Source organism: Notamacropus eugenii, chromosome 1 (assembly GCF_028372415.1).
Source record: "Notamacropus eugenii isolate mMacEug1 chromosome 1, mMacEug1.pri_v2, whole genome shotgun sequence".
Classification (NCBI taxonomy): domain Eukaryota; kingdom Metazoa; phylum Chordata; class Mammalia; order Diprotodontia; family Macropodidae; genus Notamacropus; species Notamacropus eugenii.
Genome location: NC_092872.1, coordinates 214750870 through 214771417, shown reverse-complemented (window position 1 = coordinate 214771417; position 20548 = coordinate 214750870). Strand labels below are relative to the sequence as shown.

Genomic DNA, 20548 nt, shown 5'->3' with positions numbered 1-20548 from the left:
AACCCAGGAATTCTTCACCTCCCTCCTTCTTCCTTGTATAATGTTTTGGCAGTCAGTCTAGTGAAATCTATGGACCCTTTCTCAAAATAACGTTTTTAAATGCATCAAACAAAATACCAAGGATTAAAAGGAAGCCAATTTTATATTGTAAGGGAAACTAATTACAAAGAAACCAATTCCATTGAAATATTGTCTTCCAATTATTTTTCTAAACAAGTTCACAGACCTCAGATTAAGAACCTTGATAGTTCAGCTTCCTCTACGTACAGATGAGGAAACCGAGGCTGAGAAAGATTTTTCTTGCCCAAGGTGACACAGCTAAGTAGAATCAAAGCCAATGTTTGACCCCAGACCTTCTGACTCCAGACCCAGAGCTCTTTCCCCTATACCAGGTTGCCTTTCTATGTGCTTTTTTATGTTTTTCTCTTCCCTCTTCTATTTTTTCTTCTCTCTCCTTCCTCACCCTGCCTTTCTCCCTTAACTAGCAATAAATAGAACTAAAGTGCATTATTTACTTGTATTTGTTAAATAGTTTTGAATTCCTTCTTCTTAATTGAGAAAGCAAATGAGCGAAGCATTTTATATTTTTCACTAATTTTTCAAATTAGTTTCTTACTAAATTGATTTTTTTTCCCCTGTGTAGGTGGCCTTTGATGGAAAAGAAAAGGTCTCCCCTAGCATAAGTTAATGCTTGGACCCCTTTCTTTCATCCACAACCAGTATACCATCTACCAAGTGCCCCCCCTTAGCTCAGTTCCTGTTCACCTTTATGTTCCTCTGTTGAATTTCAAAAGAGGGAATAAATAAAAATGGAGGAACCAGCAGGCTGAACGAACAATCGATTGATGGTTCAGGCTACTCTTGGCTCTGCCACCCTGTGACTTATCTTGTGACCTTCAATAAGTCCCCTTCCCCTGTGCCTTGGTTTGTTCATCTGTGAAACAGGGAGAATGATGCTGAGCTACACTATTGTAAACAACAGCGAGAGTGACTATAAACACTTGGCAAGTAGAAGGTGCTATGACAAACATTAGAGGATGATCGCAAGGATTCGAGCTGGCAACAAATACCTTCAAAGAATGCTGAGTTCTCTTTGGTCTATGAGGGTGCCCTTGGTGCTCTCGTAAGCGCATTTGGCCCCTCTAAATATCTAATTCAATACAATAAGCATTTATTAAGTGCTTTCATTTTTTTTTAGCCTGTAGTTTATTTTTCTACTGGATCCCACCAACTGACCAACAATCAATGAGAATTTATTAAGCAGTTGCTATGTGCTAGGCACTGTGCTAGGCTCTGGGGACACAAACACAAAGAATGAAATAAGCCTTACATTTTAATGAGAAAGACTAGTGTGTATATATATATATATATATATATATATATATATATATATGTATATATATATGTATATATACATATATATATATACATATATATATATATATACACAAATATATATATATGTACATACAGATTTAAAGACCAAAATAATAGTGAATTCAGATGCACCTAAGTTATTATGGAACTTTCATGTGGTACAGCAGAGGGAGGGGTAGGTTTGGAGTTAGGAGAGACTTAGTTTTGAATCCATCCTTGGTACTCTGTGACCAAAGGCACCCCACTCAGGCTCCCTAAGCCTCAGTTTCCCCAACTGTAAAATGGAAATAATAATGTAAAGTAAAATAATGCAGTTAGGGAAAAGGTACCTATTATTTTAAGGCACCATGCTAAGTGCTGAGGATGCAAAGACAAAAAGAAAAAGGGTCTCCTTGCTCTCAAGATCCTTGCCTTCTACAGAGATGTGCAACAGAGAATCAGAGGAGCACAAATCTAGAGCTGGAATGGGACTTTAGAGGTCGTGTAGTCCAACTCTCCTTGTTTTACACTTCATGAAGAATGGCCTACGGAGGGTAAGAGACTTGCCCAAACTCACGTAGATATTTCAGTGAAGGAGCCAGGATTTGAATTTAAGTCTTCCAAATGTAAAACAAGCACTCTTTCCACTGCTCCATACTGCCTCCCGTGTAAAAAGGTCAATCTTTACATAATCCTTTGAGGAAGAGATCATATGAGCTATTGAAATTCTACTAACTAAGAAAAAGCTCCTAGGAGATGACACATGAACTTGAATCTGGAAGTAAGCTAAGGATTCTAAAGGCAGCTAGGTGGTACAGAGGGTAGAACAACAGACCTGGAGTCAAGAAGACTCATATTCCTGAGTTCAAATCTGGCCTCAGACACTTACAAGCTGTGTGACCCTGAGCAAGTTACTTAACCCTGTTTACCTCAGCTCCTCATCTATAAAATGAGCTGGAGAAGGAGAATGGCAAACTACTTCTGTATCTTTGCCAAGAAAACCCCAAATGGGGTCCTGAAGAGTTGGACACAACTGAAAAACGACTCAACAATAACAGAAGAATTCTAAGAATTGAAATAAAGAGGGAGCACACTCCAGGCATGGGTGAGGAGAGGATTAGGGCGGGGAAGGGAGGGGGGGAGAGAGAACAGCCTATACCAAAACTCAGAGGCAGAAGATTGACTGAGTTCTGAGAATAGAAGCTAAGCCAGTCTGTTTGGATTATGGGTACATGGAAGGCCACGATGGGCAATTAACCTGAAATGTTAGACTAGAGCCAGACCAAGAAAGGCTTTTAGTTGCCAAGCTGAGGAGTTTGTATTTTCTCTTAGAGGTCAAGATGGTTAAGGCTAGAAAAAGGAAGAGTGTACAGGATCTTCTAAAGTCAATTCTGATGTTTGCACCCCACACCTACCCAGGCTTACATGGGGGAAGTATCTGCTGGTGTATTCCTCCTCAGTCCACAGAACCACAGATGGTTAGGGCTGGTCGGAGAAGGACTTCCCATCTATCTAATCCAACCCCCTTATTTCAAAAGTAAGGGAACTTAAAGCCCAGAGAGCTCTGGTTCTTAAGTAATAGAGCCAGGATCACTCCTGGGTGAATTGATTCCAAATACAGTAGTCTTTCCACTAACTATACTATGCTTATTGAATTAAATCTCAGTATATCCCATGTGGAGTTCTTGCCATACTCATTGTTATTAAACAATTGATGTTCCCCACCCTTTGAGATCTCCTGCGTGAAAAGCCCTGGCCTTGGTGTGGAAAACACAAAGACAAACTTAGGAAGACAAACATATTCCACTACCGACAAGGAGGTAATTCTGGTGACTAGGGAGCCCCGCTCATACGCAAGTAAATAAATACAAAGTAATACAAGGTCATTTCAAGAGAAAGCAAGTGCTAAAGAAGAAAGGGAGGATGGTAGAGGATCAGGAAAGGCCTTATAGAGGACGTAGTACCTGGGCTTTGCTTTGAAGGAAGGCAGGGATTCTATGGGGCAGAAGTAAGGAATGGGTGCTTTCTGGGTGTCAGGGGTCATTTGTACAAAGGCTGGAGATTTAAGCCTGGGCTGGAGGAAAAGCTAGCAGGCCAATTGGACTGAAACAGAACATGTGTAAGGGGTGGAAATGTGAAATAAGGTTGAAAAGGTAGGTGGCAGGCAGATTGTAAAGAGCTTTAAAAAGCCGGGCTGAGAATTGTGCTTTTTATCCTAGAAACAATAGGGCACCATTGAGGATTTTTGAGTGTGGAGGGGAGAGGGTAGCATTGTCAGATTTGTGTTTTGGGAATTATCATTTTGGTAGAAATATTAATTTGACAGTTATGTCAGCTTGGGGAGGCAAGATCCCGGGCACAAGAAGAGCCTTTGTGACAGTCTGGGGTGTTGAAAGCAGTGGAAAGTTGCCTATCACTTGCTTGAGGCAAGAATGTTCTGTGCTATTCTTTTGAGTACAGGAGGGAACAGGAATATGGTGAAAGAAGAAATGGACCACTGAATTGTTGAGGGAAAGAATATTAGCCACCAATGAAATCTAGAGGTGTCCTATTGACATGCTGAGAGTGTGATTTTATTTTTTAACCACCGATCAGAAACCAAGAAAAAGTAAGGCTGGTGTGAGACATTCTAGAAGACTACAAGGAAGATAAGTGATCTGGATCCTGGTTAACAAAGCCTCAGGGGCAGCTAGGTAATGTAGGGGATAGAGCAGCAGCCCTGGAGTCAGGAGAACCTAAGTTCAAATCCAGCCTCAGATACTTACTAGCTGTGTGACTCTGGGCAAGTCACTTAACCCTGACTGCCTCCCAAAAAAACCAACAATGTAGCCTCAACATGTTGTGGAAAGAGTGATGGATTTGGAGTCATGTGCCCTGGGTTAAAATCCTACCTCTGATACTAGCTACATGACCTTGAGCAAGTCACTTAAGTCAGGACTTCGGTTACCTCATTTATGAAAATGAAGGGGTTTTTTTAGATCAACTCTGTGGTCCCATCCAGTTCTGAATCATAACTGGAGTTCATGAAATTGTATATCCATATATCTAAACATAAAGACATATGGATAGCTAGATATATATGCATCTGTACGTGTATATTTCTATGGACATATGATCCTGTAATGGGCACAAAGGGAATAATGTGGTTCACATGTGTGACCCTGGAAAAGTTACTTAACTTCTCTAGGCCTCAGTTTCCCCATCTGTCAAAATGAGATGATTGGTTTAGAGGCCTTCTAAAATCCTTTCTGGTTCTAAATCTATCACCCTGTGACTGGCACCTTAAGTCAAGGATATATTTACTTCTCATAGGAAATTATAAATCTCCTAACATCTCTGGGCTTCAGTTTCTTCATCTTCAAAAATAAAAAGGTTAGAAGATGGTTAAGGTTCATTCTAGTCCCTAGTCCTGCAGTCCTATGGTTGACACTATAAAATACAGGAGTATGAATCTGGGGAAAGATCTGGAGCAAACTAGCGTAGGTTGAGATCTCTGAGTCTTGAGGCATATTTGATTTTGCTCTAGACCAGAGTTCTTAGCTTTTATGGGGCCAGTGGACCCTTTTGGCAGTCTTGTGAAGTCTATTAACCCTTTCTTAGAATAACGTTTTAAATTTCATAAAATGAAATCAATTCTGTTGAAATAATTATCTTTCTACCCATATATCTATCTTTGTATATCTATATGTACATAGATACATAGTATACATATGTGTATATATCTAGCTATACATGTCTGTATGTTCAGATATATAGATATAGTCTACAAGTTCATGCACTCCAGTTAAGAACCTCAGCCCTAAACAGATGAAATTGTTAGCAACCATGTGTAAATGGTGAACTTACTCCTCTTATAAATCAATGCCTCCTAGACTCAATATGCCTTAGCCACAAGAAAGAAAGAGAGTACTGGAGAAGAGAGGTGGATGCTAGAGTCATAAGCATCTTCGTGGTGGGGGCTGGGTGGTCAGAGACAAGGGCTGGAAATACAGATCTGTGAGTCATCTACATAGAGATGATGATTCAAACCATGGAAGCTGATAAGGGTCCCCAAGTGACAGAACAGAAAGAGAATAGAGAAGCAAGCCCAAGATAGAACGTTGGGGTATACTCACAGTTAGAGGGCAGGATATGGATGATGAGTCAACAAAAGAGACCGAGAAGAAGCAGGCAGGTGGGAGGAGAGAATGTCTAGGAGGAGAGGATGGTCAACGGTAAGAGTGCCTTGGAAAGGGCAAGGAAGAATGAAGTCTGAGAAAATCATTCGATTTGGAAAATAAAAGGTCATTGGTAACTATGATAGAGAGAGTAGTTTTAATTGAGTAATGAGGTCAGAAGCCAGGTTTTAAAAGAGAGTAAGAGGTGATTAAGTGGAGGTTTTTTCAAGGAGTTTAGCTGAGAAAGATTAAGAATTTTTTAAATGTCTGTTATTAATGTTATAATTATCATCATCATCATCACCGTTGTAAGATAATGACTTTTGAAGGCAAGACAGTGTTGGGATGGAGAAGGCTGGGCATTAGAAACCCTGGGTTCTTTTCCCAGTAAGATTAAGGAAACCATATTTCACTCAGATGAAGCATTTCTTTGTACCTGAGGCTGACCAGGCAAGTGCTGACCGAGCTAGTATTGGGACCTCAGTGTTCTGTCTCTCCATCTTAGGCACCTCTCATAGGTCATGTAGCCTCCCTTGACACATAGAATTCAGACACTCTTTGTTAAGGTGTCTAACAAGCTCCCTTCCATCACCCATGCTGCTGACTCGGTAGATAATAAGTTTCCTTTCTCCCCTTTCATGCACTGTGGGTGCCAGGAGGCACCTGGCCAGTTTTCTAAAAATCTTCCAACTTCATTGGCTCCAAATCCTGAGTAACTATGAAGAGAGTCAAATTGGCTTCCTTTTAGGAAAACAAGAAAGTGACTTCTTTCAGAGACCTTGGAGACTTCAGCCTGCTGGCCCCAAGCACTCTCAGAAGGGAACTAATCAGAAACAGGCAACTGAATTTCCTGTAAGATATACTAGCAGGTTAAAAACAAAGGAGAAGGAATGTGAGGGATTAAATGTACCTGGGGTTTGGCTAGATTCCTCTGGAAAGCTCAGAAGAGTCTGGTTCTGTGCAGAGAACTCTGTCTGGAAGGCAGGATCCCAGAATTCTTTCTTTTATCTTACTCCCTTCCTCTTTGGGTGACCTTCAGCAAATTATTTTCTCTTTCGGCACCTCAGATTTTCCAGGTGAGATATAAAATGGGGCATCTTAATAACTGGGGGACCGGAACCTACTTGACTCAGAGAACTCCAAGGATTAATGAAATGTGAATCAAGTGGAGAGGAACAGGGTAAGGTTAATTAAGTGAGCAGCTCCTTCCATTGGTACCAAGGCAAGCCATGCTCACTCCTTTGATTCTCTCTCTATATTACTGACTCTCTGGACTTTAGGTACCTTCTTACACGCATACACACACACACACACACACACACATCTGCTTCTCAGCTCTCTTGAATGAGTTGTCTTACCCCATTACACTATAATCCTCTTGAGGACAGGGACATTCTTTTTGTATGTATTTACATATTCCCAGCACTTAGCACTGTGCCTGGAACATAGTAAATACTTAACAAATATTTGTTGTTGTGGTTCAAAAACTTGCTGTTCCTACTGTACCTACCGTGTGGCCGTGGCCAAGCTCCTCAATTATCTTGCAGAGGCAGCTAAATGGTAAAGTAGATAGAACACTGCACCTAGGGTCAGGAAGACCTGAGTTGAAAGTCAGCCTCAGACACTCACTAGCTGGGTGACTTTGGGCAAGTCACTTACCCTCTGTTTACCTCAGTTTCCCTTGTAAAATGGAAATAATAACAGCACGTACTGCCCACGGTTCTTGTGAGGGTCAAATGTGACATTACTTGCAAAGCACTTAGCACAGTTCTTGGCCACAGTAGACCCTTAGTAAATGCATCTTTTCTTTCTTTCTTCCTATTGAGTAAGAACGCTGGCCTTGCTAACCACTAAACTATGATTTCAGCTAAGATGGGGAGGTCAAAACCATGCTTGGGTATCCTCCATCTGTTCCATTCTAATTTTGAAAGAACTATTTTCTTCAGTGAGCTTTTGAATCTCCTTTTCCATTTGGCTAATTCTGCTTTCGAAAGCATTCTTCTCCTCATTGGCTTTTTGAACCTCTTTTGCCAATTGAGTTAGCCTGTTTTTCAAGGTGTTATTTTCTTCAGCATTTTTTTGGGTCTCCTTTAGCAGGGTGCTGACCTGCTGTTCATGCTTTGACTGCATATCTCTCATTTCTCTTCCCAGCTTTTCCTCCACCTCTCTAAGTTGATTTTCAAAATCCTTTTTGAGCTCTTCCATGGCCTGAGCCCACAGAATATTTAGTCTGGATGTTTGGGATGCAGAGGCCTTGACTTCTATGTCTTTGCCTGATGGTAAGCATTGTTCTTCCTCATCAGAAGGGAAGGGAGGAGATGCCTGTTCACTAAGAAAGTAACCTTCTATAGTCTTATTTCTTTTCCCTTTTCTGGGCATTTTCCCAGCCAGTGACTTGACCTCTGAATATTCTCCTCACACCCACCTCGCCTCCTGATCCTCCCAGCCAGAGCTTGGGGTCTGAGATTCAAATGCTGCTTCCCAGCCTCATGGCTTCCGCAGGGGCGGGGATGCTATTCAGTGTGAGATTAAGTTCAGGTACTCAGGTCAGGGCAGGGCCGCCTCTCTGGCTCAGTTCCCTCAGGGGGTTTTTGCAGAGACCTTCAACAATGGATCCAGGCTCCTGCCTGCTTGGGGAGCCCCGGTCTGCTTCTGTCTCCGCTGTTGCCTCCTGAGGGGGCCTGAGTTATGGGGGCACCCCACTCCTCTCTCGACCTGCCAAGAAGACCCTCTCACTGACCCCCATCACCTGTGGGTGGAGGGACCCGCGCGGCCGCTGGAGATCCCATCCCTGAAGCCCGCTCAGATCTGCTCCTCTCCGTGCCGTGGCCGCGGCAGGGCTGGGCTGGGCTCCGTGTCCGCAGCGCAATGGACCTTTTGCGAGAGGTTTGCAGGTCCCTCTGGAACAGAAATCTCCTTTGCTCCACTGTGCTGTGGCCTCTACTACTCCAGAATTCGCCGTGAGTTCCTTTTTACCGATGTTCTATGGGTTGTGGGTTCGGAGCTATGTGTATATGCATCTTTCTACTCCGCCATCTATGCTTGGGTATCCTTAAACAAAAAAATATAGGTCAAAGAAATCTAGCGGGTTGACCTAATCTAGCTATGATTATTCACACTCTCTAGCCTGAGATGCTAATGTCACACGTGTGATTTAAATGTGGGAAGTGTCTTGTCAGGTTTGAAGTATCCAACCCCCGATCAAAATGGCTTCTATTCCCCTGGTATTTCTTCATTCTAGAAGGCCCAAGGCCAAAGTGGGGCCTTCTGTCCTATTCTTTACCTTGGATGCTATGTGGGCCGGTGAACTCAAACAGGAGAATAAAAACCAGACTCTCTTTACCTTTCCCTATTTATTAGTGGCCAGACTTTGGGGTCCAGCCATGGGACACTCAGCAGATACTCAGGCTCCCATGAAACACCAACCTGGTAGGGTGAACCTACCTTAGCAATCCAATTTGAATTTTTTTTCTTTTTAATAATATTTTGTATTTTCCTCAGTCACATGTTAAAACAATTTTAAAAAATATTTTAAAAGGAATTTTGAGTTCCAAATTCTATCTCCTCCTCCCCTAACACCCCAACAGTAAATAATCCAATATAGGTTATATGTGTGCAATTATGTAAAACATATTTGCATTAGTCATTTTGTACAAGAAGACTTGAACAGGAAGGAAGAAAAAAGAGAGGAAGAAAGAGAGGAAGGGAGGGAGGAAGGAAGGAAGAAATAACATGCTTCATTCTGTATTCATATAATATCAGTTCTTTCTCTGGAAATGGGTAGCTTTATCAAGAGTCCTTTGGGATTGTCTTGGATCACTGCATTGTTCAGTATGGCTAAGTCATTCACAGTTCTTCAGTGTATAATATTGCCATTCCTGTGTACAACATTCTCCTGGTTCTGCTTCCTTCACTTTGTATCAGATCATGTCTGTCTTTTTGGATAAATATTTTTGCAAGCTGTTCACGGAAGGCTTGAGGTTCATTGTGGAGAGAGATGTTGCTTCCTGTTCCCATCTTCCTTATCATTCTCTCCTCCCTCAGGTATAATGGCCCCAACCTGGTTCTGAAATATGACCGAGCTCGGCAGCGCCTGGTGAACATTGCAGTGGATGAGAGAAGCTCCCCATACTATGCACTCCGGGACAGGCAGGGGAACGCCATTGGGGTCACTGCCTGTGACATTGATGGGGATGGCCAGGAGGAAATCTACTTCCTTAACACCAACAATGCCTTCTCAGGTAGGGAATCTGGCAAATTCCCTTCTTTCCTTTTCTACCTCCAACACTTGCTTGTAACTCTCCTATAGATATCTTCTCAAAGAGGGTTCCCTGGTACCTCCCCACAGAAACCCTAGATTTCTCCATTAAGGAACTCCTGGGGGTGAGGAGGGCCTATAGAGACATTATTTCTTTGAGCAAAGTCTAGATACAGCCTCCTGGTGCTTATTAATGACAGCAGTGTGTTCCCTGGACCCTGTATAGGGGAGGCAGAGAAGGTAAAAACTATCTCTAGCCTACAAATTGCCAAATCAGATCAGGGTTCCCAGAGTGTCATATGAAGTTTCTATTTTACAAGGTACTATGATTCAGAAAGGCAGATATAGGCCTCCTACTCAATGCTTCTTCAGAGACTCTTAACTCTCAACTTTGCCCATGCTGAAATGAGGACAGCACACTCTGAGTATGTGCTATAGAATCCACCGATTAGATGGGTTGATCTGAACCAGGGTAAAAACTTGCCAAAGGCCCTTCTGACCACAGTCAGCTCAAATAGGATTGGACTTTCTAGGATTCCTCTTTAGACTTCTTTAGAGTCTGTCCTTATTGAGACCTCTAACCTGCTCAGATAGAAGAGTAGCCTTGGGATCAGGATGTCCTTCTGATATATACTGGCTGTCTGACTCTGGCCAAGTCACTTACCCTCTCAATGCCCAGAGCAACTCTTTAAAATTGTAATTTGATAAGAAGTTGTCCATCCGCATGGTTGAAAGGAATTCCACACATAGATGAAATAACAAAAACAAAATCCACAAAAATCTGTCTTAGGCGCGCCTCGGTCTCCATGGTGGTGGTGGTCGGGCAGGAGAAGGGAAGAGTAATAGTAGTAATGAGTTAATGAGGCAATAATGTGTTGTGCCTAAACCTACTTTGTTGTGATTCAGTTGTTTCATTTGTGTCCAGCTCTTCATGACCCCATTTGGGTTTTCCTTGGCAAAGATACTAGAGTGGTTTGCCTTTTCCTTTTCCAGCTCATTTTACACATGAGGAAACTGAGGCAAATCAGGTCAAGTGACATATCTAGGAAGTGTCTGGGGATGGATTTGAACTTAGGTCATCTTGACTTCAGGACTGGCACTTTTTCCACTGCACCACCTAGCTGCCCTGCCAAACCCTAATACAATTCAATAAATATTTTGATGTTTGGAGTCAAAAGACCTCAGTTCATAGACTCATAGATCTGGAAGGGAATTTAGAGGTCATCTAGTGAAAAAGTGTCAAACTCATGGGCTTGCAGGCTGTGTGCAGCTCCCAAGTCTCTGGAGTACATGATTGAAATGTAGTCAGAAATGACTTCAGACGGATAATTGATTTCCTATTGCTTGTCTCCTTAATGAAGCGGGGAGGGAGAGAACTGGGAACTCTAAATGTAAAAAAGAAAAATAATAATGTAAATAAAGGTCTAAAATATGATTGGGAAATATTAACAAAATAAATAAACTTGCAATAAAGCATAGATAACATTAACTTGTGGTTTTCTACGGCAAAATGCAACTTGCAGGAATCTGTTTCTATTTTAGTTCAATATTCTTGATCCAGTTCACTTTCCCCTTATTCTATAGATGGAAAAACAAGCAGAGGTTGAAGGACTAACCCAAGGTCACATAGGTAGGAAGTGCTTTAATATATTAATTATAACAGTAGATTTTAGGGCAGCTAGGTGGCACAGTAGCTAGAGTGCCAGGTCTGGAGTCAGGGAATGCTCCTCTTCCTGGCCACAGATACTTACTAGCCATGTGGCCCTGGGCAAGTCACTTCACCCTGTTTACTCAGTTTCCTCATCTGTAAAAGGAACTGGAGAACGAAATGACAAACCATCCCGGTGTCTCTGCCAAGAAAAATCCAAATGGAGTCACAAAGAGTTGAACACAGCTGAAAAATGACTCAACAGCTAAAGTAGGTTTTAATATATTAATATGAGTATATTAATAATATATGCAGATGAGGACATTGAGATTGAGAAGGTAGGATTGAAGCCCAGATCCCCTGGGTCAAATGCCTTAGCACCATGCCACAACACCTCTCTGACACACACCAACCACGAGCCATCTGGGGAGTCCCTCGCCATCCCCAGGCCCCCCCACGTCCTCATCTGTAAAAATGAGGACAATACCTGCCTCTGCTTGCTTCCCAGGGCGGTTGTAGGTCAAGTTGCCTTGAGAACTGTGAGGTTTCTATGCAAATGTGAAATTTCAAGGTGTGGAGCTTTACAGTTTCCAAAGCTGTTTTTCACATCTGAACATATTTGTTCCTTACCATAATTCTGTGATCTGAATCTAGGATTCTGAAGCCTCAGTGAAATAACTGATTGAATGAGTGAGAGGAAAAGGGGGCTGGAGGAAGAGGAGAAAAAGGCAGGGAGGGGCATGAGCACCTAGGGGATAGACAAATATAGTGACATGGTCTATGCCTCTTTCAGCCCCAAGCACTCATCTACTATTCACTGACAGGACCTCTCTTTGTGAAAAAGGCAGACCTGGGCCTCCTGTACTGCTAAGGGAACATACCACCTGAGTATTGGGGCGCTGGACAAAACTGGGTCTTTGATGGTCCCCTGCTCACCAAGACTCAGAGATCTGTTCCCGGGGGCTCCCTGCTCCCTGTAGGTAGGACCTGAGGAGGTTAGGATGTGAGATGGGGCTCCAGGCCAGGCCCAGGGCTGCGAGAAGGCAAGGAGGGTGCTGTTGCCTGGCCAACTTCCAGCAAGCCAGGAAACAATGAGCCCCAGCACCCGAGCTGTATTTTATGGGTTTCCATCTCATCTTCCCACCACCTCAGGCCTGTGCGACTGTAATTATCCCTACACAAATATCAGGGCATGATTATCCAGCTGGATTTACTGCTCTCCATCAAAGGGAAGATTGAATTGGGACAAAGTTAATTGATGAGCTGATCAACTCTTTAATATGGGGCAAGGTCAGGGGAAGAGACCAAGATCCACCTAAGGTCCAGCTGCAAACAGGAGCTGCAGGGCAGGAAGGGGGACAGTGGATGGAAAGGGGGAGTAAAGGAGAGTCAGAATAGAAGCATGAAGGTTCTAGAAAGAGAATTATTCATAAGGCCCTAGATTTAGAGTTGTGAAGGACCATAGAGACCATCAAGTCCAATTGTCCTGATTTTACAGTTGAGGAAACTGAGGCTGAGAGTTGTCTTGTCCAAGGTCATATAACTGGTAACTGTCTGAGGCAAGATTCGAACTCAGATCTTCTGGACTTCAAGTCCAGTGATCTATCTACTGTGCCACCTAGCAACCCGAAGGGGACTTTGGGCTTTAAGGTAGTAATATAAACATATTAATAATATATACAGATGATATATTTAAAATATTTTATTATATATTTAATATATTTTATTTAACACATTAATATAATCAGAGCTTTAATATATTAACATAAACATATTAATATTATATACAGATGAGGACACTGAGCTTGAGAAGTTAAGTGATTTGCCCAAGGTCACAAAGTGTCAGAGCCAGACCTTGAACTCAGGTCTGCATATACCAAGAACAGTATTCCTTCCACAACAATAGGCTACTTCTTATGTCAGAAGAAAGGAACACCTCAAAGATAAGCAGACAAAATGGATGTGCTGAGAAGAAATCATTGTCCTTCTGGAGATGAGTGCCCTAACGTTTGCCTCCTGAGGGGCTAAAGACCTGGCTTGGGGTGACCATTCTAGAGACATAAGTTTTTCCTGGCCTTCCGCCCTCGCCAATGCCCAGCAGCCTCAGTTCTAGCTCCACACTTCTCAGTGACCTTCTGTGGGTTTGAGGGATGTCTGTGATTTTGAGTTAATTTTTCAGTTGAGTGATTCAATTGATTCATTGACAGGAGGCAGAGATGGGGAGCAGAGGCACTTGTGCTGTGTCAGCAAATTCCCCTCTGTCCAGCTAGCTCTGTGCTTAACTGTTCCAACCCCTGGCCGCCATGGGGAGCCCAAGATGTCTCTGGGAGTTCCAGCCTAGGACCCACACCACTTGGTGCATTTGACTTTAGGGATCCTTCTGCTTATGTGGGAGATGTTCAGATGGGATACAACAAGACCCTAGAAAGGTCATCTCCCCTTCTTTTTACCTTCTACAGACTCCAGGATTTTGGTTGCTTTAGGGATGTTACTGATGCCAATGGGGATGGGTTGGTTGATTCAGAAGACTGAGAGTGACCAATAACTACATAGTGGAGATAGAGCTGGACTTGTACTCAGAAAGGCCTGCATTCTCATCCCTCTGATCATAGCACAATCTTAACCTTTTTGGATCTCCATTTTCTTCTCTATAAAATGAGGCGTTTGGGTTAGATGGGCCCTAGGACCCTTTCTAGATCTCAATCTATGATTCCTGGGCAAGTTCCTTAACCTCCTTTGTGCACCAAGCACAGAGATTATGGAATAAGACTATGGAATGCCCATCTCCATGATGACAGATGAACTGGTATTGTTTGTTATTGTTTCTTAAAGCACTTGGGAGTTTCCATCCCTAAAAGTAGTGTACTTTGGGGAGGGGTCCCTTTAAGCACTTCAACCACTCATTCCCAAGAAAAGGTAGAATTAATACTGTTCCAAGTTGATGAGAGGCAGCAAACTGAACTGGGAGTTAAGAGAGAAGGATAAGGACTACATCTGTGCTTTTAGTAGAAGAGGGAACTCCCGGGCAAGAAAACTCCGTCTACTGAGCAGGTCATGGGCTTAAAGAGTGGACCAGACCACTGAGATTGTAAATGACTTTTCCAGGGTCACTTAACTAAGTTGGCTTCCAAGCTGCCTCTATATATATCATGCAATGCCAACCCTGGAGAATCAGGAGCCTGAATTTTAATCCTGACTGACTAGCTAATTATATCAGAGCTGGTGTCTCTTACAACTATAACTCTATGGTTGCAAATTCTCCCCACCCGCAGCTCTAACATTGTAGGAGTCTAGGTGATCCCAAGAAGAAGCTTAGTAACATATCACAGAGTCGTCAGGAGACAATCTGTGGGAACTCCCAGGGCGGAAATTCCTTCTACTGATGTGGACTGGCAGCTGTATGGCAACTTATGGTCTTAGATGATGGTCTGAGGGCACTAAGATGTTCAGGTGACTTGCCCAGGGTCACATAGTCAGTATGTATTGGAAGAAAGACCTAAATCCTGACTCCCAGGCTAGTTCTTTACTCACTGTGTCATGTTATCTATTTAGAAATGAGAAGAAATGCCAGCTGGTGGATGAGAGGCTTAGCAACTGGTAGCCGGGGATGAGAGAATGATTCTAGGGAATGGAATGAATTAGGTGATATACTCTACCATCTCCTACAGCTGGGTACTACCCAGTGCCCACAAATATTAGATACTTCAGACTGATCCCCTAGAGAAAGGAATGAATTAGATGATGTTCTTTACTGTCTTCTACTGCTGGGTACTACTCAGTGCCTGCAAATATTAGATACTTCAGACTGATCCCCTACTGGGGAACACCATTGGGCATGCCTTCCCCAGATGGTCCCTCTCCTTGCTTTTTACTCCCTGATCTTTTCCAACAAAGTGTTCTGAGTATTATCCAAAAGGATAAGCCTGGGTTAGAATACTTCTTGAAAACCACTCCCTTTCTTCCAAGCAACCCGGTATCTTTCTTTGGCTTTTCTTTTTTTCCTTCTTATTAAATCAGGAAAGACTTTTATTCAATGTTCTTGCAAGAACAGGTGATCTACGTTTACAAGGCATACCATTAAGACAAATGCACAGCTTTTTTATTCCCTGTTCCTGATTCGAATTTCCCTCCCCTGTGCCCAATTGGTTGGGTACTGCAGGGTTTACAGCCTATCCAGAGTGCCTAAACTCACCAGTGGAGTCTCCACCCTTGCTTATATCTCCCATATCCCACATTTCCATGCCCCCTTCCTCTTATTTTCTTTGTACCTTACTTGGTAAAAAAGAATGGCAAGCTTTAAATACTTTTAGCAATTGAAAATACAACCCAAGAGGTTTTTCTTAATCCAAAGAATTACCTCCAGGAGTGTGGGATTCCAGGTGCCATGGTAGGTCATAGCTCTGGGGTTGAAAGAGGCTTTAGGGATTATCTCATTGATCAAACTAATCTCATACAGATCAGGTAGCAGGTCCAGAGAAAGGTTGAATGATTTACCCAGTATCACCCAGAAGTAGTAACGGGGTTGGAATTTGAACTCAGGTCTTAATTGAGCACTTTGTAGGTAGGGGTTGGAGGGATTTGAGCATTTCTCCAATGACACAAGTAAACATTTGGCTTAAGTCAAGGATTTAACCCCTCAAATAGTCCAAAGCAGTAAGTAGTCATGTGCGAAGTAATACAGGGAACCCCTCCATTTCCATGCCTACTCAGTTCTCAGACCTAATGCATCACCATCTTGAACTCTGAACTAGATTTCTAGGTGTGCTAATTCCCACGTTTCAGTGACATGGCTCCCACCCCTAAAATATATTTATTTCATGACCCTCACACTATATTTTTGTGGACCTTCCCCCTCAAAAATCATGTTCTTTTGCCTCTTTACCTAGACCCCAGGTCTTCTGCTATCCCAGGTCCCAACCACATTTAACAGTTTCGTATTTATAGGCAAGTCTTTTTCACGTGCCTCTCAGCTAACAGACTACAATCACAAATGGTTAGATGAGTAGCAAGTGGTGAGGAGGGGGATGGGCAGAACAGTAACAAGAGCAGAACAGTATGGAGATTCAGATGGTTGGTTCATGGATGTGCTGTCATCAAGAAGCCATGGTTGTGATCCAATCCCAGACCACCAAACTGAGTCCAATATAGTGTAAGATCATTAGAGTATACTGAAGACCAGACAAAAAGAAGTATATTTTGATTGTGGAAGTATGGAGAGAAATTTTATTAAATCCCTAAAACATCCCCTCACCTGGATGATTTTCACCAGTTGATTTCCTCTTCCCCTGTGACTTGTGACTAATTCTGTGGATTTTCATCAGCCAAGTCACCCAGAATATATTTGACTGAATTTCTCAATCACCTCCTACAGCACGGATATTACTTTTGCCTGATGCCATATCACTGACCCTCCTCTTTAGCAATATATATTGCTAATATATATATATAGTGAACTTCATCTACCTGCCAGCTTATCCTTCTCCCTTCAGTAATGCTAAATAAAGTATGGATTGGATCATATCCTGGGTTAGATCAGCCCCTGGGGGAAAGATAATTAAACTCAATATAGTTGAACAAATATTTACTGGGCACTTGCTATGAACAGGGCACTGTGGGAGGCAACATTCTGTAGGATAGTACCAGACTTGGAGTCAGGAAAGCATGAGTTCAAATCCCATCTTGGACACTTAAGGTCATGTGATCGAGGGCAAATAATTTACCCTACCTCAGTCTCAGTTTCCTCCTCTATAAAGTGGGAATAAAAATATTCTTAGCAACTAACTCACAGGATTACTGTAAGTTTCAAATGAGCTAGTATATGGGAAGTGCTTTGCAGACCTTAAAACACTATATAATTGTCAGTTTAGTGGTAATACTAACTGTGGGGAGTACAAAGATGAATGAAGTGCTGTCTCAGTCCTAAATGGGCTAGCTGCTCCACTGAAAAAGCCCTTTAATTCCATATCTATCCCAAACCCCACATTCACACCCTTTGAACTGCCCCCAGAGAGCTCCTATAGCTCTCCCTGGAAGAGAGAGACTAGGCAGAGAGAGGGCTGGAGTTCATCCTACTCCTTAGGGGATAAGGTTGAAAAGCCCAATGTGTATTGATTGGTTAATGGCCACCCTCCTCCTTCTTAGAACTCTCTTCTCCCTTGGGTTAGAGAATATCTTGGTTCTCCTCTCTCTCTCTCTCTCTCCCCCTCCTTTTTTCTCTCCCTCTCTCTTTCCTTCTCCCTCTCCTCTTCCCTCCCTCTACCTCTCACTCTACCTCTCTCCCTTTGTCTCTCTCTGTGTCTCTGTCTCTGTATTTCTATTTCTGTGTGTGTGTGTGTGTGTGTGTCTCTCTCTGTCTCTTTCTCTTTCTGTCTCTCTGTCTCTCTCTCTGTCCCAGTCTCTGTCTCTCTTTCTCTCTGTCTCTCTCTCTTTCATTGCCACTTCTCTATCTACTATGCTGGCCTCTCTTCTTTCCACCATTTATGCCCAAGCACTCCCTCTTATTCAATCCTTTGCTCTCTGCTTGTTTCTGTATGTCCTTTCTCTTGGAAATCTCATTAGCTGTCATAGCTTTAATTATCACCTTTATACAAATACCTTCCAAATCTATATATCCTTCACGGATCTTTTTTTTGAGCTCCAGAATTGTCAGCCTCCTAGATTCTTCTACTGGGTAGTCTTGCCATTCTTCCAAATTTTCCAAGTCTAAAATAGAATTTAACATCTAGGAGGCAGTGTGGTTCAGTATCTTTGAAATCAAAAGACCTGAGTTCAAATCCTGCTTCTCATACTCCCCAAGTCATATCAAGGCACTTGGACTCCAGTTTCCTCATCTATAAAATCAAAGGGTTGGGCCATATGGCTTCCAAAGTCCTCCCAGCTATAAATCTATGATCTCCTATCCTGTATGTCTCCCCAAATGGACTCACCCTCCTGATGCCCCTATTTCACACACCTTTCTCCTAGTCATCCAAGCTGGGAAACATGGAGGCTTCATTAATTTTTACTTCTCCTGTGCCCTCCACATCTTGCTATCTCCAAATCCTGTGAATTCTTCCTTAGATGTGTCTCTTGTATTGAACCCTTCCTTTCTATTTCTATTATGACCATTCCTACTATGACAATCCTGATTCCACCTGGACTGGTCTCTAAGCCTCCCTTTTCTCCCGACTTTGGACCATTCTGCACATTATTGTCAAGTTAATCTTCCTAAAACGCTGCTCTGAAATCACAGATTGATACAGCTAGCAGAGGTTCCTCTTCCTGTTTTTCAGTCATTTCAGTTGTATCCAACTCTTTGTGACCACCATGTTGAGTTTTCTTGGCAAAGATGCTGGATTAGTTTGCCATTTCCTACTCCAGCTCATTTGACAGATAAGGAAACAGAGGCAAACAGCATTAAGTGACTTGTCCAGAGGCATACAGCTAGTAAGTGTCTGAGGCCAGATTTGAACTCAGTTCCAGGCCCAACTTCTGTCCACTGCGCCACCTCAATGCCCTAGAAGTGATCCAAGGGGGAGTGTATTCATAGGATCATAAATTTTGAGCTAGAAAAGGATTTTGGAAGCCATCTTTTCCAATCTCTTAATTTCAAAGACCGGGAAACTAAGACTCAGTAATAAAATGACTTGCCCAGAGTCACACTGCTAAGCAAGTAACTGAGGCAAGATCCAAACTTAGGTCTCCCTAACTCCAAGTCGAGCACTGCATCTCCCATCCCTCCCCTCTTTTTTCTAGTACCTTCATTTACAGGTGGCAAAGGTGACATGATTTTGACCAAGGTCATGCAGAGTGTGCTTGAATACAGATCTTCAAATGCCAAGTCCCATGCTCTTAATACTACATTTTACTATCAGATTATATGAGTTTCTTGCTTAAAAATCTTCACTGACTCCCCATTACCTGTAGTCTAGACTTATTAACCTGGCATTCAAGGCCTTCCACAATCTAACAGCAAGTCCCTTCTCCAGATTTCCTTCCCTCTACCTCACAGTATGACTTTTCTTCCTTCTTCTCCCTCCCAGCAAAATTTTGACTATTCACCATCTCCTGCCTTTGCTTCAGTACTCCTCTTTGTCCTGGAATTTGGAAAGACCTGAGTCTAAATTTGGCCTCAGACTCTTATCCTTTGTTTGCCTCAGTTTCCATAACTGTAGAATAGTTATAAGGCAATAATATACTCCCCACCTACCTCACAGAGTTGTTTGGAGGAAAGCCCTCAAAATGCTGTGTAAAAACAAGTTTTTATTATCACCACTCATTTTGTAATTAATCCCCCCTCTTCGTGATATATCATGAATTCCTGCTTGGTATTGCTTAGTTTTGCACTTTTATCAATCAGCCAATCAACCAATCTTGATTAAGCAGCTAGTATGTGCTAAACGTTGTAGTGGGTGTTGGACATACAAAGACAAAAATGATAACAATCCCAGTCCTCAAATACTGACAATCTAGCTATGTAGACAGAATACATATACCCATACATATTCGTAAATGTGTTAGCATATATGCGCGTGCACATAGATGTATACGTGCATGTATATATACACACATGTACATATGTACATATGTATACATATTTATACATACGCACACATATATACACATGTACACAAAATAGATAGAGGATGATTTAGAGGATAAGATACTGAAGATGTCAGGAAGGGTTTCCCAGCAAAACTGCAAACTTCCTGGGGATGGGTAACATGGTCTCCTACTTCTTTTTATCTCCCATTGTGCCTAGCACAGTGCCTGGAACACACTAGATGTTTTCACAATAATAGGAATAATGATACACTTAGGTAATGTTTTAGGGTTCCCAATGTCCTTTCTTCCTAAATGCCCTGTGAGGGAGGTGGTGTAAATGTCACTCCTCTTTTACAGGTTAATAAGCACAGAGGCTCCCTTGCCCATAGTACCTACACAGCTAGTAAATGTTAGAGCAAAGATTTAGTGTATGTCTAATGGAGAGAGCATTGGATTTGGAATCAGAGAACCTGGGTTCGGATGCTGCCCAGGTGACTGAGGGCACTAAGAAGTGTTCTTGTTAACATTTGTACGGACTTGAAGGTTTGAGTTTCACATAATTGTTTGTAGGTATAAGTCACTGGACTTCCCTGAGCCTCAGTTTCC

The 20548-nt window shown here is 42.5% G+C and overlaps 1 protein-coding gene across 5 annotated transcripts in view; it reads left to right on the top strand.

Moving 5' to 3' along the window:
* Window positions 1-20548, top strand: part of CRTAC1 (cartilage acidic protein 1) — a 206258-nt gene that overhangs the window by 100410 nt on the left and 85300 nt on the right. For all 5 annotated transcript variants that reach the window (XM_072626815.1, XM_072626784.1, XM_072626813.1 and 2 more), the window contains exon 3: window positions 9558-9754. In XM_072626815.1, coding sequence (XP_072482916.1) covers window positions 9558-9754 — 197 coding nt within the window. The remainder of the gene's footprint in view (window positions 1-9557; window positions 9755-20548) is intronic.